At 46.9% G+C, this 24,296-nt stretch overlaps 1 protein-coding gene across 2 annotated transcripts in view; it reads left to right on the top strand.

The window, feature by feature from the left end:
* Positions 1-1,303: 1,303 nt before the first annotated feature.
* Positions 1,304-24,296, top strand: part of LOC138261693 (cathelicidin-related peptide Pt_CRAMP2-like) — a 118,384-nt gene continuing 95,391 nt past the window's right edge. Inside the window, exon 1 of one of the 2 annotated variants that reach the window (XM_069210953.1) lies at positions 1,304-1,505. In XM_069210953.1, the coding sequence (XP_069067054.1) occupies positions 1,326-1,505 (180 nt within the window). In that variant the 5' untranslated portion in view covers positions 1,304-1,325. The remainder of the gene's footprint in view (positions 1,506-24,296) is intronic. The other variant, XM_069210954.1, reaches the window with a different exon arrangement.

The following is a 24,296-nucleotide window of genomic DNA, read 5'->3' as shown; positions in this document are numbered from 1 at the left end:
CACTTCAAATTTACCCCTTGATGGAATTCTGTGAACATTTTATGTAATTCCATGGAATTCTTGGGAATTAAACTGCACCAATTCTTTGCACCCTTACATATAACCACAGTTGGTGTTTTGTGCTTTTAGGCACTATTTTTTATTTACATCTTTTACATTGAATAGCTCCGTTCCTAGTGACTGGATTTTGTTTTACTTTGGTCTCAAATAATGCATTGCATTTTAGTCTCTGTTCAAAATGCTGCCTACATATTTTACAGATTTGCTCTAAGTTAAGTCTGACTGCTTTGTGCCAAGCTACCAGAGGGTTGAGCACAAGTTAATTTGGAGTTGCTTATGAGTTCACCCTGACAGGAATTGTGGTTGCTGATTGAGTAAGGTTTAACTCCTTCAACCAGTAACACAATTTCCTGCAATTACCCACCCCTAATCCCTAAAATGACCTTTGACACCCTTTACCAGTACCCACCCCTGAGCCCTAAAATTACCCTTACTACGTTACATCCTAATATTACCTTTACCACTACCCACCTTGAGCTCTAAAGTGTCCTGTGTCAAAGCAGGAATAAGTTGCATCCTCTGGTTGTATTCCGCAACTGAACTGTGCCTGGCGCTTGCAAGTGTGTTCATGAGAAGTAGAGAGAATGGGAGAGTGAGAGTGTCATCTAGGAATGAAGTACTCAAAAGCACCAAGACACCAACTCTAATAAAAAAGACCCAGAAGAATAACCTACTAGTCCTTTTTAAACGAATTAAACTACATGAGTACTGAAAGCAGAAATCTACGAAGATCCCCAAAACCTATTTTAAGAAAGGCCAGATGTACTAGAAATACTCTCATAAGTGGTTTAATTGAAGAGCATGGCATCCAGAACACCAGAATTTTTACCGTCATCCTGGTTATTAATGACACCATATCATGTCCTCAACATTTGGGTGATAACAATGCATTCTGGGATGTGTAGTGTTATTTTGCTTATATTGAACTCTCCCACATCTGAAAACAATAATTAGTAGATGAAACATTCAGCACTCGAGACAGTGTCCATAATGACCTGGAATTAAGTTGTCACTCAAGGAGTAGGTGAATGGTCATTCTTTACCCTTTACTCTTTTCGGGCACAAAATCAGCCTTCCCCTGAAACTGGAATTTCTACAGACTATTAACCTGAAGAAAAAAAAATCAAACAATGTTTCTTTTCGGTTGGTGACACAACGTGAAACATTATTGAGCAAGATTTTTTTTCAAAAAAGAGAAATCGGTCAGTGCATAAAACGCGCTCTCCAAATTGTTAACAAGCAGAAAGAAAGAAAGACTGGCAGAGATGGACGGTTGGCTGAAACTCACGTTGCTGCTCTGCGTGGTGTTACCTGACTCCTCTGTGCCCCTTCCGACGCATCCCGTTACCAGCAAACAGTTTCAGCTGATCTCTGACGCTATTGAACTTCTAAACTTTTCTGCCAAAGGGTCAGTTTTCAGACTCCTTTTTCCTGAAGTCTGGCTGGTAAGAAAATGTAAATGAGTTTAGGAAACTTGATGCCTTTGGCACATTACAAAAAAATTCAAATATTCATTATTTAATATAGACCTTCATGTTTAGCGACAAGCATACTATAAGATATTTTGCTATCCATAAAAGGGGTGGCTAATGATTTATGCCCAGATTTAAATGTACTCAGTGCCGCTTGCGTGAACATGAGTAGCTCTACACTGTGTAAATCGTAAAAAATAAAGAAGCGCCAAATGTAGCAAGATTCATGTAGCGATGATGTAATTGGCCACACCTGCGCCAAAAGAGCAGACCTTTAGGGCATATTTACCAAGATGTCATACAAGGCAGCGCAGAAAGTGTTTACTGCACTGCGTTGAGGGAAAGGGTTAGAACAGAACTGTGACGTATCTTCAAAGAAATGGGGCACCTCTGCTCTCTCTTTGCACTGGTGCACTTATGGCTGCCTGGCCCCAATCCAGGCAGCCATAGTGCAGTGCTGAGTGCTTTATGGTAATTATAGTTTTCTGCATAGGACGGAGTAACTTCCTGCACAAAAACTATTCTTTGAGACCTTTTTCTCTTTGTATGTGTGTTTCAGAATGCAGCTCACATGCAAAGAGGAAATAACAATGAGAAATAAAGATATTTCCCCTCATTACACAAGCAACGGCGGGTAGGTGCACCGTTTTGGGCAAAGCCATATTTGAACACATTGGTTTGCTTCAAAATCCATGCCCGACCTAAAGAATGCATCACTCACACAAGGTAACACAGGGCAACACAACACTTTTTTTAAAGCAACTTAACCGACATCTGCGTTGATTTAAAATAACCAAAAAGGATTTAGCATCGGGCAGTTTAAAAAAAGTGACTCAATCCTGATGCAAAATATTTGTAAAAGTAGGCTTTGGCATTGAGCTAAGGGACAACCTACAAAGGCAAAGAGGTGGACCCCTGGAAAACATTTGTACAAAAGGTACAACTTTCCCCAAAACCTTCAGGGGAAAGCTGCTTAAGGCTAACATGCATAAAATGTGTAATTTTATATGTCTGTATGGCTATGGTATTTCTACAGTGGGGACCGAGCTAAATGGCAGAAGAGTGTTCTACAGAGTCAAAAACATGCATGAAATCGGAGACAAAGCTGGATTGTGGAGTGTTAATACATTGTGATGTAGTGCTCTTTGAAGAGGTGATTCATCAGCTCTTTCTTGAAATGAAGCAGCACTGTGGTGGTGCGGATGGGTATGGAGATGTTGTTCCAGAGACTATGGGCCAGATGTAGCAAAAAAACATTTTGCGAGTTGCAAATTGCGAGTAATAGCGACTCGCAATTTGCAACTCGCAAAATGTAATGCAGAAAGGTGTCTCAGACACCTTCTGCGACTCGCTATGGGGTCACAAAGACCCACCTCATGAATATTAATGAGGTGGGTCGCAGTTTGCGACCCCATAGCGAGTCCATGCACTCACAGGGATGGTGGCCTGCTGGAGACAGCAGACCACCATGTCCGTGACTGCTTTTTTAATAAAGCATTTTTTTTTTCTTTTTGCAGCCCGTTTTCCTTAAACGAGCTGCAAAAAGAAAAAAATCCAAAACCATTTGGTTTCAGTTTTTTCAGAGTAGGCAGTGGTCCATAGGACCACTGCCTGCTCTGAAAAAATATTTTTATTGGCATTCACAAAGGGGGAGGGGTCCCATAGGGATCCCTTCCCTTTTGCGAATGAGTTACCATCCACTTCAAGTGGATGGTAACTGCGAGTTGGTTTGTGACTGCATTCGCGGACCCAAAGCAACTCAGCATGGCGATGCGGTCGCAAATAGGAAGGGAACACCTCTTCCTATTTGCGAGTCGCAGCCTCAAATTGCGAGTCGGTACTGACTTGCAATTTGTGGTTGTGCATCGCGTTTGGCCTTTTGCGCCTCGCAAATTGCATTTTTCGCAGTTTGTGAGGTGCAAAAGGCTTCCTACATCTGGCCCTAAGTGCATAGATTTTGCACTACTTACACATTTTGCACCTAGGGATACTATACAATATTCTTCTAACCCCTTTTGTGTGTCTGGTCTCATTAGGCATCAGTTTTTCAGGCAAATTCCTGTCACCCTATTTTAGTAGAGCTGACTTTGGATACAAATTTATGAGGATTTGCTTTTTTCTGTCCCCTTGCCTGTTACGCCCCTTTTGCTTATATTGTTGGTGACTGGCACTTGCTCACTTCTACTTTTGGCACAAAACAAATAGTTTTTGCATTGAGAGTAATTAGCACTGCTAAAACCACTTTGCAACACCATTTTTTGATCGAGCACCCGTATAAATATATTGTAAAAATGAGGCCTGAGCAAAATTAATTGTTGAAATTATGCAAAATGGCCAAAAAATACCCAAAATTCTGTGTTATTACGTGAAATGTCGGTTCGACATTAGTGCAAAATGTGTCCTCATGTCCAAAAAACAGTCGCTCGCACTACGGTTGTTGTGTTCTTCCTCTGTTCCCACAATAGGATTTTTATTCGAATGAAGTCTCAATTATGCAACATTGGGTAATGGCATAACATCAGACATTTCTTGTAGGAATTGTCAAGTGAAATGCCAGAAATGACAAGAGATTATGCCAGCGCAAATTACATTTCGCCTGTGTCTAGTTTTTATATTGTGTTGGACAGTAATATATTATCTACGTCACTAAGGTATTAGAACCTGAAAAATGATAGTCTGTTGCTGTATACGAAGGATAGGGCATAACTAATTTGAGTATCATACGATAGATGATATACATTGCACATGCAGTAGGAGTTGTTCACTATATTGCGCATTCAGGAGACATTATTCTGTAAAATACAAGGGGTCTAACTGAACCAAAAATTTCAGGGTCCTATTAATCCTCTTCTGATACTCCATCTACCTTTCTAATAACATGCTGCAGCACATTTTTAGAAAATATGATGGCACTTCTTTTAAGTGCAGTTCGTTCAACTATATGGAGAATATTGTATGCCTCCATTGCTTCATGAAGTGCATCACGTTCATATCTCATTTCAGCTCTGCCCTGACTTCTGAAATGAGGCAATATAGTGGGTTACTGTCTCCAGTATGTAAATTAACACATCAGAGACACCTGTGATGGGTTGGTGACTAAAGTATAGGGCGGTGCGAATGGTAACTACCTTGAAGCTGCTGTTCAGTGGACGCATGTTTGGAGGATTCACCACTTATTGTTGGATTATGGTCTCTATGATGCAAAAGGGCATGACTGGTAGTGCCTCAAAAGAAGCAGTGCAGCGTGGATGATTAGTGCCGTGAGGATTCCATAAAGTGTGCTTAGTTGGTCTCCATAGGTTGTAGTATAGTGAGCTGGGATGAATTCCAAAGCATGCAGACGACTGACCATTGTGATGTGGTAGTTTTACCAGTGTGCAATTGTGGGAAGGTAGCCTCTTTCTAGCATTGTTACCCCCACTTTTAGCCTGTTTTAGAGTGTGTGTCAGTGTGTTTTTACTGTGTCACTGAGATCCTGCTAGCCAGGACCCCAGTGCTCATAATTTGTGGCCTGAATGTGTATACCTGTGTAGTGCCTAACTGTGTCACCGAGGCTCTGCTAATCAGAACCTCAGTGCTCATGCTCTCTCTGCCTTTAAATTTGTCACTATAGGCTAGTGACTACATTTACCAATTTCAATTGGCATACTGGAACACTCTTATAATTCCCTAGTATATTGTACCTAGGTACCCAGAGTACTGGGATTCCAGGAGATCCATATGGGCTGCAGCATTTCTTTTGCCGCCCATAGGGAGCTCAGACAAACCTTTACACAGGACTGCCATTGCAGCCTCAGTGAAATAACGCACACATTACTTCACAGCCATTTTGCACTGCACTTAAGTAACTTATAAGTCACCTATATGTCTAACTTTCACTTGCTGAAGGTTAGGTGCAAAGTTACTAAGTGTGTGGGCACCCATGCACTAGCAAAGGTGCCCCCACATAGTTCAGGGCCATTTCTCCGAACTTTGTGAGTGCGGGGAAACCATTACATGTGTGCACTTCATATAGGTAAATACCTATATGTAGCTTCACAAAGGTAACTCCGAATATGGCCATGTAACATGTTTAAGATCATGGAATTGTTCCCCATTCCAAATCTAGTATTGGGGAGCAAATTCCATGCATCCTGGGGTCTCCACTATGGACCCCCCCCAGAACTGCCAAACCAGCTCTCTGGGGTTTTCTCTGCAGCTACAGCTGCTGCCACCCCACAGACAGAATTCTGCCCTCCTGGGGTATGGGCAGCCCAGTCCCAGGAAGGCATAACAAAGAATTTCCTCTGAGAGAGGGTGTTACACCCTCTCCCTTTGGAAATAGGTGTTACAGGCTGGGGAGGGGTAGCCTCCCCCAGCCTCTGGAAATGCTTTGAAGTGCACAGATGGTGCCCTCCTTGCATACGCCAGTCTACACCAGTTCCGGGAACCCCAGTCCCTGCTCTGGCACGAAACTGAACAAAGGAAAGGGGAGTGACCACTCCTCTGTCCATCACCATGCCCAGAGCTCTTCCAGTGTGTCCCAGACCTCTGCCATCTTGTTTCCAGAGGTGTGCATACACTCTGGAGGCATCGGAGTGGCCAGTGCCAGCAGGTGATGTCAGAGACCCCTCCTGATAGGTGCATACCTGACTAGGTGGCCAATCCTCCTATGAGGGCTATTTAGGGTCTCTCCTGTGGGCTTTTCCTCAGATTACGACTTGCAAGAATTCATCAGGGTTCCTCTCTCTTCGACTTCTGTCAAGGATTGACCGCTGACTGCTCCAGGATGCCTGCAAAACTGCAACAAAGTAGCCAGAAGACTACCAGGGACATTGTAGAGCCTAATCCTGCCGGCTTTCTCGACTGTTTCCTGGTGGTGCATGCTCTGGGGGCTGCCTGCCTTTACCCTGCACTGGAAACCACGAAGAAATCTCCTGTGGGTCGACGGAATCTTCCCCCTGCTTCAGCAGGCACCAAACTTCAGCTTCACTGGTACTCTGGGTCCCCTCTCATAGAGACAAGCGTGGCCCCTGGAACACAGGTGGTGGACCCAAGTGACCCAGACGGTCCAATGGTCCAATTTTCCAAATTTGGAGAAGGTAAGTCCTTGCCTCCCCTCTCCAGACAGTAATCCTGTGCACCGCGTGATCTGCAGCTACAAGGGTTTCTGTGCAAATTTCCAAGAAATCTTGCATGCACAGCTGAGTCAGGTCCCCAGCACTCCGTCGTTTGATGCTCAGCTCCCTGAGATGATCTCCGGTGTCGTGGGACCTTCTTTTGAAGTGTCAAGACGACCACCGTATTCAGACTTCTTGAACCCATGTTCAAGGGCTTCTGCGGGTGCTTCCCTCCTGTCCTAGGGCTCTCTACATTGCTGAGGGCTCCCTTTGTCTCCTCTCCCAAGTGGCAACATTCTGGTCCTTCCTGGGCCCAGGTAGCACCCTTTTTCTTTAAACGTGACTCTTGCAGCTAGCAAGGCTTGTTTGTGGTATTTTGCCAAGGAAACAACTCTGCAACCTCCAGCACGCCGTGGGACATCTTCTGCACAAAGAAGAAATTCCTAACTCCTTTCGTTGTTTAAAAACATGCAGCTTCTTCCAACCGGAGGCAGCCATTTTGCACCTTCATCCAGGGTTTAGTGGGCTCCTGCCCTCCCTGGACACTTTAGCGACTCTTGGACTTGGTCCCCTTCCTTTGCATGTCTTCAGGTCCAGGAATCCGTCTTCAGTGGCTTGCAGCCTGTTGTGGTCTTTGCAAAATCCTTTATCACAACTTTAGTATGTTTATGGGGAAATAGTAGTACTTTACTCCTACTTTCAAGGGTCTTGGGGTGGGGTACCTTTTACACTCTTAGTGTTTTCTTACACTCCCAGCAACCCTCTACACACTACACTAGGTTAGGGGTCCATTTGTGGTTCGCATTTCACTTTCTTAGTATATGGTTTGTGTTGCCACTAGGCCTATTGCATCCTATTGTATTCTACAGTGTTTGCACTACTTTCTGACTGTTTTACTTACCTGATTTGGTTATTTGTTTATATTTTGTGTATTTTACGTACCTCCTAAGGGAGTATATCCTCTGAGATATGTTTAGCACAATGTCACTAAAATAAAGTACCTTTATTTTTAGTAACTATGAGTATTGTCTTTCTTATGATATGGTACCTATTTGAAACAAGTGGTATTGCATGAGCTTTGCATGTCTCCTAGTTCAGCCTTGGCTGCTATGATATATAGCTACCTCTATCAGCCTAAGCTGCTAGAACACTACTACACTCTACTAATAAAGGTTAACGGGACCAGGTATGAGGTGTTAGTACCTTGGTACCCACTACAAGCCAGGCCAGCCTCCTACAGCAATGAAATGTGAAGGATTACTATCCCTTTTGGTGGCCTTGCATTGCGATCCTGGCAGAGGAATAGGTAGTGATGGTCGCATCTCTTAAATAGGAAGGGGCATACCCCACTATGACTCGGCATCCCTGTTGGCATAGTTTCTAGGGTATATGGTGCATTGTGGTATTCCAGTGTCACTGTGAAGCAATCTTTTGAGGTTGTGCCCATCTGATGCAGCGCAAAGGCGTTGCTTAGTATGCCTTGGACAGACTGAAATGGGATAGTTCTCCTAGAATGCAGTGTTGTCGTGGCCTATGCTAATTGCGGTCCAATTCCACAAGCCAACGGCAGAACATTCACCCCATTGCATGGGCACTGTTGTAAAATTGATTGTCATAGCCCCTAGTGGCACAGATTACTCCATTAGATTGGTCCTGTGCTGAGTGATGGACACACTGACTAGAACGTCTGGAAAGCATTTTCAGGACCACAAGTCCCATAATGCTATCTGTCTCTTACATTCTGTGGCTCCCACTAGAAACATAGATCTGCGCTCCGTATTTATTTGCTCCCAGCAGTGGTGATTCGTTTTCCTTGGCAGTTGATGACTGGATTATTTGGGGCACTTGAGGCGATTGAATAATTTTCAGTGGTGCGAGGTTTGTGTACTCTAAACAGTGAGAATTTACAAGAACACTCTTGATTTGTAGAAAAACTAAGTTGGTCTGCAACTAGTTGTATATTTTTTTGAATTCTCTTTACTGTTCTTTTGCAACGTTAGAAACTTCACAGTGCATTTTCAATTATCACCGAGATTGAAGGGATACACCTTTATCACTAATTATTAAATGGATGCAAGCAATAAAAATTCTAAAGGAGGTCAGAAAAGGATTGCAGCACTAGTAAGGGAATAAGACTCTTTAACATAAGTTATGGGCAGCCATGGTTCTTTGCAGGTATTACGGTAGCTAAAGTGAAAGTAGTATAAAAATGTATAAATTAAAGGCATGTAGGATAGTGGGAAGTCTCTTGTAAAGGCTACGGGGACACAGAGAAAAGAGATGAGAATCTGAAGAGGCTGGATAAACTAACTCCTATATGACACAAAATATATACTATGTGAGCAGCAAATGCCAATCTAGGGCTGTTACCTAGTAGGAATGTGTGGCATAATGATTCAGGGAAATGGTTCCAGGTGCTGCTGTATAAAGAAAGGAAGTGGCTAATTACCCAACCAGCTGCCAAATAGTACATCATTTCCGCTATTTCCTGGCGACAGGCATAATGGGATATAGTCTCTGCTGTTTAGCTGGCCACAGAGTGAATAGTAGAGATGATATACAGTTTGACAGGCAGCTGGATAAATAGTGTGAAGAAGGTCTTTATTTAGTCAGCCATGCAGAAAAAAGGGATATCAAGCAATGGTAGGGTGGTGGCAGGGCCGGCTTTAGGGTGGTGCGAATAGTGCTGATGCATGGGGAGCTGACCTGGATTTGGGGGCGCTGTGTTCAGCAATGACTTATGGAACTTGCGATTTAAAAGCACCTACTGAAAAGTTCCTTGTGTGTCCAGCCTTCATGAAAAAAATAAAGTGTCAAGATACCTCTTTGTGATAAATGTTCCTGCTAGGGCGAGAGATGCGAGTTTTGTCTAGCAGCAGCTTTGACTCGCCATAAAGTAGAGTAGATGCCTGCTGCAAAGAACAGAACTATATTTTCTGTTGATAGCTGAGTGGATATATTAAGCCAGCCTTTACAAGCGATTTAAAACAAATGAATGTATATGGAAAGGGGGCTATGGAGAGATGAAGGGCACATTTGCAAGGTGGTACTGCGGGAATCAGAGGAGAAGATTATGGGGTAGGGGGCACCATAAAATACTGTCACACAGGGCGCCACCAGCACTAAAGCCAGCTGCGGGTGGTGGCCATCTTGTAATGGGAATGCAATATGTGAAATGCATTTGAAAGTTCATGTAGAAATGTATAAAAATGTGTATAATGACAAGTACATGAATTAAGCTGAGCTATTGCTAGATTACAAAAACAGGTTTGAATAAAAACAATGTATTTTGTAATATTCAGATACGTTTAGGAAGTAAACCTCTATGTTAGGAGCTTCCAGGTACGGCACACAGCTATTTTGCTCTGTAGTCTAGAAGTATGTGGTTGGTTTGCAAAGAATAATGAGTATAGTTTTAAATCATGTTACATACATGTTTTATTCACTCATGGAAATACATTGTGTTTTCAATCTTCATGATCCTCCCTTTCATGATTTTTCAGAGCTGGGCTCATTTATTGTGCTTCTCATATAACGCTTTTTGCTAGCTTTTGGATTCATTTTAAGTGGGTTGTGCTTGATTACTATTTCAAACCTTGCATTACATCAGCATTAGCAATCAATCAAGCAAATATACTTTATGTGGCTATAATAAGCCATAAAAAAGTTACATTAAAACAAAACAACTGTCAGACAATGAAACCTTAAAAACTTACATGGTGCAAAATTAATAATAAATAGAGCTGATTCTTAAAATACTTATAATAAAATTGAAAACTGCCACAATTACATCCTCGTTGCTCAATCCCTGCAAGTAGTCAAAAGCGACTGTGTGAGATCAGAGGCCAACTTCCTGCTATTGAGGGTGCAAAAAAATGCCTTCTTTCAAATGAATAAAAAGTGCAGAATAAAGTTAAATGGAGAGTAGATTGATCGGGTGTGACTTCACAGTGACAAGGGGTCAAGTTTAAAAACCACGTCACTCTATTAGAGAAAGCCAATAAGAAATGTAGTGTATTGAGTCGGATTCTTGTTAATAGAAACTTGTGGCATTAATTTCCAACAACTTGCAAATAAAGTGCAGGTCATGCTGACATAACCCCAGTTTGACCTCACCCTCCCTCACTACCAACTTACCTGTGTGTCCTACACATCAATTTTGAAAAGAGCCCTTTCAATTTGCTTGTGGGGCTATACAGAAGGCCATGGGGCTTGAGATAACCTGCAGGGGTCCCCAGCCTCTCAAAAACACGTCCCGACAGAATCTAACCACAGAATTTCTGAAGCATCGTCCAACTTCATACAATCTTCCAGAATAAGTTTTCTCAGATGGACCTCTGGATTCTTCCAGATTCATGACCATAACAGAAGAGGCTGCATTTTAATAAGATCCTCTAAAAGGGTCAACCGCACCTCATTATGGCAGAATGATATAGCTGTAGACTGCAAGGTTTCCAACCACCTTCATTTAAACTTGTTCTTGAAGTCCGATTGGGAGCACACTGCCTAACATTCCAGTCGAGTTCGCCCCTTGCATCCTGGTACATGCAGTTTGAACCATTAACGCTTGCTTGAAAAAATCTGTAGTATTTCACTAAAGTTAGCGCAGACAGTACTGACCAAAGAACAACAAAAATATTTGGGGTTGCTGGAAATGCTGCTGATATTGTCTCAGGTTTAGTACCACTCCCCGGCTCACTGTTCTGTACAGTCTTCAAAGGAGTGCAATTAATATAACCCCAGATACCCGCTTGTTAGAAATGGGGTCTTTGGGTGGCAGTCAGGTTACTCCCTGTCCTCGCAAGGACCCTCACTCTAGTCAGGGTAAGTCACACACAATCCAAATTATCCTATGCCCACCCTCTGGTAGCTTGGCACTGAGCAGTCAGCCTTAATTTAGAAGGCAATGTGTAAAGTATTTATGCAATAAATCATGCAATAACACAGTACAACACTACAAAAATACACCACACAGTGTTTAGAAAAATACATAATATTTATCTAGTAAGATGCAGGTCAAAACAATTGAGATGCAATGAGTATATTTTGAAATATCACTGTGAAAATGATGTAAAGTGTCTTTAGTCTCTTAAAAGCAACAAATGTCTCTTGCAAGCACAAAGTACCTGGTTTGCGTTCAAAATCTTCACAAGGAACCGCAGATGAGGAGATGCGTGGAAAACAGGGAGGTGTGCGTTGATTTCTACTGCCGAACACGACGATGCGACATTTATTTTTCATGCAGGGAAGGCTTTGTATAGATTTCTGGCCATCGGACTTGGATCCTCTTCGGGTTGTGGTTTTTTTTGACAACCTGGGGACGATGCTTTGAAATCCGGGGCTTACAGGACGAAGTCACAGGGGCTGCATCGATCCGGTAGGCATTGTGTGGAAATTTCTACAGCACAGCAGGCACTGTGTCGATTCCTCTAAGGAAGTCGGGCTGCGTTGTTCCGGCTAGGCTTTGCTTCGATCAAGTGGGTTGTGCGTCGAATTTCAGTCGTTGCGCTGGTGCTGTGTTCTCCTTGAGAAGTCGGGCTGCATCATTACGGTTCAGTGTGCAGTGATTTACTGTCTGCAAAGCAGGCTATGCGACGTTCCTTGCAGGCTGCACGTCAATTTTCGCCGCACAGGGAGTTCTTCTCACAGGAATGAAGTCTTTTTGGTTCTGAGACTTCCGGGAACAGGAGGCAAGCTCTATCCAAACCCTTGGAGAGCACTTGTCAGCACAGCCAGAGAGCAACAAGGCAGCAGGGCAATAGCAAGGCAGCAATCCTTCTCAGCAAGCAGTCAGGTGAGTCCTTTGGGCATCCAGGCAGTTCTTCTTCGAAGGTTGCAGGTTCTGGTTCAGGGTTTCTTCTCCAGGAAGTGTCTGAGTTGGTAGGGGCAGAAGCCCTGTTTAAATACCCAAATGTGCCTTTGAAGTGGGGGGGACTTCAAAGAGTGGCTTAGATGTGCACAAGGTCCCCTTTTAGTTCCATCCTGTCTGCCAGGGTCCCAGTAGGAGGTGTGGCAGTCCTTTGTGTGACGGCAGGCTACTTTCCTTTGACATGTAAGTTTCAGGCCCTCCACCCTCCCAGCCCAGGAAGACCCATTCAAAATGCAGATGTATGCAAGTGTGACTGAGCCTCCTGTGTTTGGGGTTTGTATGAGTGAATGCACAAGGGAGCTGTAAACTAAACCTAGCCAGACGTGGATTGTAAGGCAGAGAAGGAATTAAGTGCAGAGAAATGCTCACTTTCTAAAAGTGGCATTTCTGAAATACTAATATTAAATCAATCTTCACCAGTCAGCAGGATTTTGAATTACCATTCTGGCCATATTAAATATGACCATGTTACTCCTTTCAGATCAGAAGCTGCCACTTAAACAGTATATGAGGGTAGCCCTAATATTAGCCTCTGAAAGCAGCAGGCCTCACAGCAGTGCAAAACGAATTTAGGAGTTTTACACTACCAGGACATGCAAACTACACAGGCACATGTCCTGCCTTTTGTCTACACAGCACCCTGCCCTAAGGGTTACCTAGGACCTACCTTAGGGGTGACTTATATGTAGAAAAAGGGTAGTTGTAGGCTTGGCAAGTACTTTTAAATGCCAATTCAAATTGGCAGTGAAACTGCACACACAGGCCTTGCAATGGTAGGCCTGAGACATGGTTAAGGGGCTACTTATGTGGGTGGCACAAGCAGTGCTGCAGGCCCACTAGCAGGATTTAATCTACAGGCCCATGGCACATATAGTGCACTTTACTAGGGACTTATAAGTAAATTAATTAAACCAATTGGGTATGATCCAATGTCATCATGTTTTAAGGGAGAAAGCATATGCACTTTAGCAATCGTTAGCAGTGGTTAAGTGTGCAGAGTCCCAAAACCAGCAAAAACAGTGTCCAAAAAGTGGAGGGAGGCAGATAAAAAGTTAGGGGTGACCACCCTAAGGCTGTCAGGTCTAATACCGCTCCAAATGAAGCAATGGACACAAACATGCTCATATATATATATATATATATATATATACATATATACATATATATATATATATATATATACACAGTAATTCTCTTACAGGTTTGTGGCCCAACCTTTTTAAAAACCTAAAAACAGAATCTATGCACTTCTGAAACTGCATTACCCTTATCTTCAATAAATACCTCAAGTTAAGATCAATATCAAACCGTGACCCTCATTACGGCTTCAGCGGTCTTTTTTAAAGACCACCAAAGCCGCTTTAGCCAGCATACCACCAGTGTTGGCAGTATGCTGGCCTCTCTAGTAGGAGTTTTCTGCTGGGCCAGCGGGAGAAAACAGCATTTCCTTCTGCTGGCCTAGCGGCGAACTTACCACAACATTGGCGCTGGCTCATAATCGAGCAGGCGGCAATGTTGTGGTGCGTCGGGTGCCACAGCATCCATCATACATTTCACTGTCTGTAATTTGGGCAGTGAATAGGGTGATTGGGCTGTCCATAGGGGACCCTGCACTGCTCATGCTAAGTGCATGGGTGGCGCAGGAGCCCCCATGGGGCCGGATGCCATCTTTCCACCAGCCTCTGCATGGTGGTGACACCACCATGCAAAGGCTGGCAGAAAGGGGACTCATAATCCCCAGGGCAGCGCTTCCCTGGCAGATTGCGACCGCCGAGATCGCCAGGCTGTTGACCAGAGGCAACCTGGCGGTGCTGACGGTAGGACTGTGGCCCATCTGCCACAGTCATAATATGGTGGTTGGGCCACCCTGTCTGCAGCGGTCTGACTTCCATCGCAAGTGTGGCGGTCTTGAGACTACCACACTCCTAATGAGGGCCAGAATGCTTAAGTAAGTAAAATGTTTTTTTTTCTTAATTTCTACCCCTTTAAGTAAAAATGTCCTCATCTTAATCAATTTAGGTCCACATTTCATAATAAAAGACTTAGGCCCTCATTACAAGTTTGGCAGTCAGCATACCTCTGCGGTGGATTTGGTGGCTGCACCGCCGCTGGCCCGGCAGTGAAGACCACCATATTACAATCCTGTAAAGGTACCTGCAGAGTACAGCCAAGTCACCGTTCGGCCTGCCACATTGAAAGTGTTGGTGCGCCAGGCAGCACCCATCTCCAGCCTGGTAGATAGGCAGCATCCCACGTCCATATTGTGAGGTTGCACACCGCCAGGATTTCCGGGGCAGAACCACCGCCACCAAAAGCCTGGCCGAAATGAAAATATAAAGGAAACACCTACCTTCAGGTACACAGGCACGTTCGTTGGCACCATGGCATGTGAAATGCAACTCCTTCCGGTACTCTACCTGGCCCTGCAAGGCCCAGAACAGCGACCAAGGCACCAACCGTAAGTACACCAGCCTAGCACACATTGGAGGGAACGACATTAGTACATACACACACAGCACTCACACGACACGCGAAGCCGTGCCCTCACACACACCGGTACCAACACACACACACCAATACCCACCAACCCCACACATACGTGATGAATGAAAGCCAGGACTAGGTAGGAAACAGCTACACAAACGGTGTAGTGCCGCATGATAACCATATATTAAAAAGGAAAGCTATAAAATGTATGTACATATAGGGCTAAGGGCCTGTCCAAAATCCTTATTGTCCCGAGCACACTGGGCACAAGATGATGCCCAACTTGATTTCTGATTGAAAAGTGCAGTCCTTCACTGGGCAGGGGCATCATTGGGGAATGCAGGCACCTCAGGGGTGAGATGGGGGTGGGGAGGGTCCTTGGCTTGGAGGACGGGTCCTTTTGTCTGGGCCTGGAGGGGTGGCCCTTAGGGGTGCCCTTAGATGGGGGGGTCCCTGGGCTTGCCCATGGATGGAGTGGGCTTAGTAGTGGGCTGCATTTTGGGCTTGCCCTTGGATGGTGGGGGCTTAACAAGGGGTGTGAACATGGGCTTGGCCATGGAAGTGGAGGGAGTGGGCTTGGCCTGGGATAAGGAGGGAGTGGGCTTGTGTTTGGGTACGGTTGCACGAGCACTGGATGTGACGGGCAGAAGTGGCAGGTGGTGGAGGGGCATGGGCAGCGGCAGATTGGGATGTGGAAGGCAGGGGCATAGGAAGGGTAGCAGGGCACTTGGGTGAATAGGGACTGTGTCAGTGATGGAAAACTTGTGCAGGAAATGTTTTTTGGGTACACATGGGAGATCACTGGAAAAAAGTTTGGGAGAGGAGGGAGTGGGAATGGTTGTGAGGTGTGTATGTGCCATGGATGCAAGTGCCTGGGTGGATGAAATGTGTGTGCTGGGGGACTGTTGGCTGGGTGAGTGTGTGCAATGAGATGTACTGGAAGGAGGTGTGGAGAGGAGATGAAGGGAGATGGCACGAGGGAAGTGTGAGTGAATGTTGGGGTGGTGTCTGCAGGTATGGTGGATGTGCTGCATGTGGGCGTGTTGACAATTGTGGTGTCTGCGCCAGTGGTCTACGGGGTGCATGGATGAGGGTTAGAAGATGTGTTGACCGTGGCAGTGAGGGCACATGTGGCAGGAAGAGTGACTGATATCATGCTGACTGTAGGTGTGAGTGGTGTGTCGACTGTGAGGGGGAGGTGGGTGGGGAGTCTGTGCAGGGTTTGTTGAGTGTGTGCATGACGGTGGTGGCATCTGTGGTGCTTATGTTTGTCCATGCATACCGTGTCTGTTGATGTGGATGCGTGTGAGTCAGTAGGTGTGCCTTGGATGGATGAGAGGAGAGGGATGTGGGGACAGATAGCTGGAGGAGGAACGGAAGAAGAAGGGACACTGGCTACCGTCAACAAGGAGGCAAGAGGCTGAAACGATCTCTGTAGGCCAGACAAGGCACCGTGAATTCCTGCCAGGAACGCATTTGTCTGTTGCATCTGGGATGCCACTCCCTGGATGGCATTCACAATAGCTGTCTGCCCCACAGAGATGGACCTCAGGAGGTCAATAGCCTCCTCATTGAGGGCAGCAGGGCTGACTGGGGCAGGAGCAGAGGTGCCTGCGGCGTAGGAGATACCTACCCTCTTGGGTGAATGAGCACGGGCAACTGGGTGGGGAGCTACAAGGAGGGCGGTGCTGGTATGGGGTGGCGGACAAGGATGGTGCTGGGGTGGTCCCAGAATGGGTCCCCCAACACCAGGGAGCTGCCATCGGAGAAGGAATCTGAAGATGCAGTTGTCGATCCTGTCTACCCCATGGCACTCCCCTAGCCCTCTGTCACATTCATCCCCTTGGCTCCGCTGGTGTCAGCCTCCTGGGTCATGTGGGCTGCAGCTACCACATTCACCGGTGCCCCTTCTCCTTTGCCAGATGATGCCGATAAACACAAAGACAGAGGAGGACAGGGAGGGAGAGACAGGGTACAATTGGTCATGGCCAGCACAACCGTCACACAGGGTAGAAAAACAGCATTTGATGCCATTACATTATATATGATGCCCACCTCTAAACATCCTACTACTTGGTGATACCATGGGCAAAACTGCAACAATGCACATGTCAACTGCTGATGGTCTGAATGAGCCAATTCTCTACATGACGAGTGTCATACCCTCCACACCTACCCAGCACCTGCCCACACTTATGGCACAGCACCTGCCTACACCTGTGGCTGTTGATACAGGCATGCAAAGGACTGGACACCCAGAGGATCCTGCACGGCTAGTTGGCAGGCCACCTAGGCTTATGTCAAGAAGCACTGTCACCACTTCGTGCACCCACCCCACCATACATGCAGTGCCTGTCAGCTGATTGTGGACATGGATACACCCCTGGCACAGTGGTTTGTTAGGACCAATGACAATGCCCTGACACCCCAGCTCAGAAGATCCAGTTGCCATGTGCTGGTAAGAAGGTATAGCAAGTGGATGGCCACACAGTTTTGATTTAAGCAGTCTGGCCCACTGCCACTGACACCATGGCATCACTTACACCTGTGATGTAAATCCTGTCCAGATTGACACAACCCATGATGGACAGTGTACCTAGCACACACACCACAGCTACTCATGGTAACACATGTCACAAGTGACAGTGAGTACTCACCCCATTCAAACAATCAATCAATCAATCAAAGCATTTGTAAAGCACACTACTCACCTGTGAGGGTCTCAAGGCGCTGATGGGGGGGCTGCTACTGATCAAACAGACAGGCCTTGAGGTGTCTCCTGAAGGTAAGTAGGTCCTGTGTCTGTCGTAGGTGGGTTGTAAGAGTCTTCCACGTCTTGTCGGTGAGGTGGGAGAATGATCTGCTGCCAGCGGTTGTTCTGTGGATGGGTCAGAAGGTGGCTAGGGCAAGGTCAGCGGAGCGAAGCTGTCGGGTCGGGGTGTAGAAGGAGAGCCGCCTGTTGAGGTATGCTGATCCATGTGGCTGCTGTGCTGCCCTCAAGCGCCCACCCACCTCAGGGTAGGCAACTGCCAATATGCAGGCCATTAGGGGGATCAGGGTCCGACGGGCACCTCTCCCTCGTTTGGAGGACATCCCCAGCTGGGCCTCAGCGGTCTTCTGTGCCCAGCATCTCAGGTCCTCCCACCACTTTCTGCAGTGGGTGCTCTGCCTGGCATGGACCCCCAGGGTCCACATTTGCTTTGCGATGGCACGCCAAATCCCCTTCTGCTGATGGGTGTTGACCTGAATAGATGACACAGACAGAAGAACACAGTCATGTAGGGTGGCATTCCTGGAGCAGTAGTGGACAGCTCACATCACACTTCCACAGCCACATGTCGTCGGGCCAACGTAGCCCTCGACCCCTCACCCATGTCTATGCTCCAGTCGCACTGCCACCGTCCAAGGGCCCCATCCCCATGCATGCAGCTCACATACAGGACAATGACAATGGGCTCACCTGGTGCTCTGGTGCCCCATACAACTGTCTTAGAGGGGCAGGACCCCGTCCACAAGCCCCTCCAACTCCTCCTGGGTGAAGGCTGGGGCCCTGTCTCACCTGCCAATGGTGAGTAGCATGGTGGTCGTGACCGCCTACTGCCATGATGTGTTACACTGGCAGGATGATCTCACTTCCATCTGTCCCATGCATGCAGACAGGCAGCAACCATTTCACATTTAGAATGTGTGATGTATGTGAAATGTAATGCATCAAATGTCTATCCTGCATGACATGTTAACACCCCTCTCCCCTGTTCCCAGGTACTATACACGGTTGAGGATGAGGAATTCACTGGTGTTCAGGTCCCTAGTTGATCTTGCCACCCTGGACGAGCGTCACATCATCCAGACCTATCACCTGAACCGTGTGACCATAATAGAACTAGAGGCCCAGTTGGATCCAGATCTGGTGCCTGCCATACGCAATCCCAATGCCATCTCTACCACAGTGCAATTGTTGTCAGTCCTCCACTACCTTGCCTCAGCCTCCTTCCAGGTCACATTGGGAATCGCAAGTGGAATGTCGCAGCCCATGTTCAGCTCCGTCTTGAGGGATGTACTGTGTGCCCAGATTAAACATATGTGCAACTACATCGGTTCCCCCGACTCGCAGATTTGCCCACTGTCAAGGCTGCATTCTTCGCTGTGGCACAAGTCCCTCGTGTTACTGGGGCCATTGATGGCATCCACTTAGCTCTTGTGCCACACAGGAGGAATGAACAGATATACAGAAACCGCGAAAACGTTCATTCAGTCAATGTGCAGGTGGTTTGTCTCGCAGACGAGTACATTTCCCAGGTGATAGAAAAGGACCGAAGCTCTGTGCATTATTCCTCCATCCTGTGGAACTGCAGCGTCCCACACTTTATGGCACCACTCCAAAGGGACCGGGCCCGGCTCATTGGTATGTAGCCCTTCATATGTGTGCCCCTCAGCTCACTGCACCCTTGTGTCCTTGCCTTACTGCCCTCCTGGTTCTGATATACATCTTCCTACTATGCACACAGGTGACTCTGGCTATCCCAACCTGCACTGGCTCCTGACACGCATAAGGCATCCAACCTCAGCTGCAGAGGACAGTTACAATGAGGCCCACGGTCGTACCTGATGGGTCATTGAGAGATGCTTTAGTATGCTGAAGGCCAGGTTCCGGTGTTTGCATGTCTACGGGGGTGCCCTACTCTACAACCCACAGAACGTGTGCCAGATCATTGTGGCTGCACAATCTGGCCCTGAGGCATCACACCCCATTGCTGGATGCAGAGGAGGGGGTGGTTGTATCAGTGGCTGATGAAGGGAACATAGGGAGTGATGAAGAGGAAGATGATGAGGATGCAGCTGACTCTGGGGTTTAGCTGATTCACAATTATTTCGGCTGAGATGCAGGTATGTGCAAACTGTGTGGAATGTGTCCTCTACAACTGTTTGCCTTCTCTCTGATGACACCTGTTGTCTGTGACCACTGGCAGTGTTGGTTGCAGGTAAGACTCTGGGTGGGTTGGGGGAGGGTGTCACATGTACCCATGACTGAGGTAGTCCCAGTATACAGGTCAGGCCCATGGTCAGGCAGGTGTTGTGCTGGTGCACTAGTGTCATCAATGCGTAAGTGGAAAGTTCCCTGAGATGCCACTGCAAGCGCTATGTGTGCCATACAGGGATGTTGCATGTGTGAAGTATCCATCATGGAAGTCAACATTGGGTGGCAGGGCAACAGTGTCGTTGGTGGCAGTGGGTATGGATCCAGGTCTGGCACTGGGCATTGTGATGGTGGGACCATTGGGTTGGTATGTGTTGTGAATGTGTGTTGGTATTGGCCATATGGTTGTGGACCTGTCTGGCACATCTGCCCTGGATACCTGTTCCTATAGTGCATTTGTGTGGAGTTGGCATCTATGACTCCTACAGTGATTGTTGTCCCTGCTCCACGATTAACCTCCTGGCATTTCGCTGCCCCTGCTGTCACCCTCCCATGTATGTTCTGGATGATGGGTTGCCGCTTGTACATGTATTGGCAGTTCCATACACACTCATGGCAAACAAGCACGTAGACATGGACTGTGCTCAGTTATAGTTTATTTGTGATGTACAATTGTGAGGGGTGATGATTGGGGTCGTGGTGACAGTGACCATCCGAATGTTAAGGCCAGCTGTAGGAAGTCCAGGTCCAGTCTGCTGGCCATGGGTAGAGAGAGATATGGGAGTGGGCAGTTGACAGGGTGTCATACATAAGGGAGAATGTTCAGGAGAGGGTCACTTCCTGGCAGTGGTCTTGGTCTGGGCATCATGTCCAACTAGGTGTCTACTTGGACATCCTCGCTTGCATGGGGATTCCTCATCTATAGGGGTAGGGATGCTGATGTCCTGCGAGACCTGTGGCGGGACCTCCATGCCACTGGCTGCCGCTGACGTGGAGGGCTGTGATGGGATGTTGCCAGTGGTAGGGGCCTACTGGTGGGTGGTGGACTCACACATGACAGTGGTCAGGTTGTTGAGCACCCCTACAATGGAGGCTATGGTGGCATTGTGGGCCTGCCACTGTTGCATGGCCTCCTGATGGTATTGCACCTGCAGCTGCTGTGTCTCCTGCACGGTGGCGAGGATCTGGGCCACTATATCCTGGTTGTGCTGGTACACACCCAGGACTTGGTTGAGGCCCTCCTGGGCAGTCATTTGGTGTGGCTGTCCCAACCCGTGGGTCACTGTTCCCCTCCCACTAGCCCTGGCCCTCTGTGCCTGTACCCTGGCACACTGTGCCCACTAACAGTATCAGCAGGGCCAGCATTGTCTGGGGTGGGTGCCATTGACCCTGGTCACTGTACTATGGGGTACACCTCTGATTGTTGGGTCCCTGGGGCACAGATTTGGGGTTCAGGGTCTGGGTGTGGTGTTGTTGCCACATGGGTAGGGTCTTCTGGTGTGTCCAGGGCGGGTGTGCCATTGGTGGACTACCCAGTGGCTCCAGATGGCCCAGGCAAATCCTCCTCATCCAGTCATCCTGTGGGGCCTTCATCCTGGGCAGGGCTGTCTGAGCCTGGAATCCTCTGCAGGGTGTCAGTAGCAAGGGTACCTGTGGATGGATACAGTAGATTTTAGTTGAGTGACTGTTGTTGTTGTGTCCCTGTTGTGTAGGCATGCAGTGGCTCGACATGTTTCCCTGTGTTAACAATAACATCTACTGCACTGCAGACATTGGGTTGGTTTGGATTGGATTGTGGGAGTTGTGGTTCTTCACATTGTGGTTGACATCTGTGCATTCGGGGTGTGTGAGCAGGGATAGTTGGAGTGGTGTGGCATGCAGAAGAGGAGCGTGGGGTGTTTGGGACAAGGCCAGTGGGGTGGGTTGCAATATAGGGTTTGCATGCTGCGCATGTTTGGTTGATGCTTGGGGAGTATTGCTGACTTACTAGTGTCGAGCCCTCTGCTTATGCCAGTCTTGCCCTCGGGAAACATGATGTCTAGGACCTTCTCCTTCCAAGTTGTCAGCTGGAGGGGAGGTGGTGGGGGCCCACTGCCGGTCTTGTTACTGACTATCCTCTGACTGGAGGCCATGGACCGGACCTTCCCCCTGAGGTCATTCCACCTCTTTCTGATGTCCTATCTTGTGCGTGGGTATGTGCCAACTGCATTGACCCTGTGGACGATCCTCTGCCATAACTCCCTTTTTTTTTGGCTATTGATGTCTGTTGAACCTGGACTCCCATGAGCTATGGCACTACTCTGATGATCTCATCCACCATGACCTGGAATTCATTGTCAGTGAACCGTGGGTGCTTCTGGCGTGACATGTTGTAGGGTGTGAATGTGTTGTGCGTGTCTGGTGGAGTAAGGGGTGTGTGGTGATGTGGGAGAGTATGGCTGTGAGTGCTGGTGAGATGCGGTGTTGCTTTGTGCTATGTGTGCTGTGTGATCTTTGCTGTGCTTCATGTGTGCTTGGTCTCGGGTGTGGCTGTGGATACACGGGTTTGTTACTATTGATTGTTGGGGAGGGGGTAATTTGGTGGCTGGTCAGGTGTGTGTGGTGTGTGTATGGTTATCTGGTGTGGGATATTTGAACTAGCCAATGTGCTGTTAGCTACTTTCCGCAATGCCTTTTTGTTCTGCCTCGGTACGAACCGCCTATGGTGTCCGCCATGCATGTTCCACTGTGCTGCAGGTTGATTCATAATATGACGTTTGGAATGGTGTCTGCGTGGCGGGCATGGCAATTGATCAGTCAGTCATTCACCGTGGGTTGGCCTGGAAGTATTGGTTTTGTGTCTGTATTTTGGCAGATTGTGTTTTGTAACTCGTAATCCAGTGGTCGCTATTCCACCACCGCTGCCGGTATAGTAGTGCCATTTCACACGGCAGTCTTGCCCAAATACCGCCAAGCTTGTAATGAGGGCCTGAGTGCGATTATCTGCTAGGCCTAAATTCCCCATGAAAGAATGGAAAGTATTCATCAGGGATTGGGGACCATTGGCTGTTCGAGCTAGTAAAACAGTGTCATCCGCATAGATTAGGACTGGTTTCTCCTGGGTGCCGAGTTTGGGGACATCGCCCCGACCCGATCAAGTGATCCCCAAGACCACTGATGTAAATCAAAAAGAGAAATGGAGCCAGGACATAACCCTGTCTTATCCTGGCTACTGTTGGAAAATCTTCAGTGAGGTTTTCCTGCCTTATGTAAAGCACTCTAGCAGTGGTATGTGCATTTAATCTTTGGAACAGGGAAATAATTGCATTATCAATGCCCATTTGTGACATTATCCCACATAACTTGGAGCATTCTACTGAATCAAATGCGCAGTTCAAGTACATAAATGCAAGGTGCACACTACCTTTTTAACCCTGGTGTACTTTTGGAATTTTAACAACCAGGTTTAGGGCCAGTTCAATTGTGCTGAGACCTGGGTGAAATCTTAACTGAAGATCTGAGAGCCCACAGTTCTCTGCCACCCAACTTTGCCAACAGAACCCTCCCCAGAATATTCACTGTGCTATCCAAAAACAAAATTGGCCGATTTGAATTGCCTTTTATCTCTCTTTTTGAAAATTGGCACAATTGTGGCCTCCTCCCACGTTTGGACAAAGGGACTGCAAATGACGCTTCTTGACACCTTAGTAATCAAGGGTCCCCAAAATTGTGGATTGAAGTTAAAAACATCCACAGGGATTTGGTCTGCACCTGGAGCCTTCTCAGTAGGGCAGCTATCAATTGCTGTAGTAACATCAGCTAGGCTGATTGAAGTGCTTAGGTCCAAATTAGCAAGAAGATCAATGACACCTACAACCTTATCGCTAGAAATATCATACTGCGCCTTCATCCCAAAAATCATTGAAAAGTTATTCACCCAGTCCTTCTTAGAGACCAGACACTCAACCTTTAGGATTAAATCACATGAGAGAGCCTTTTCTTTTATCTCTGCTTTTCTTCTTGATATCACTTACTTATACGTTTTCCTGTCCTCCACTATAATAGGTCTGTCTGTGGGATGTTTCTTTAGGGCCGACTTTAATGCTTTATGGGCTTTAGTACAAGCACCATCAAACTACCTCAGACTGATCCTTTCACTTCTAGGTATTCTAGTCAGTTTATCTGCCATATAGTCTTTAAGCAAAGTAAAAGCCTTAATAACATTATGGGGATTGGAATCCTCCTGGAGAATCCGGTTGATCCCAGATTGCTTATGGCCAAATAGATCAATAAACCTCCACCTTTTTTAGCCCGCATATAAAACTGGTGAGTACTTGGTGAAAAATTAAATCATCAAAGGGAATAAAAAGCCAGGGCTGTTACACCTTGACCTCTGATTGATAGTACTTGCT

Source organism: Pleurodeles waltl, chromosome 10, assembly GCF_031143425.1.
Source record: "Pleurodeles waltl isolate 20211129_DDA chromosome 10, aPleWal1.hap1.20221129, whole genome shotgun sequence".
NCBI lineage: Eukaryota > Metazoa > Chordata > Amphibia > Caudata > Salamandridae > Pleurodeles > Pleurodeles waltl.
Note: the sequence above shows the minus strand (reverse complement) of the source record. Positions and strands in the feature narration are given on the sequence as shown.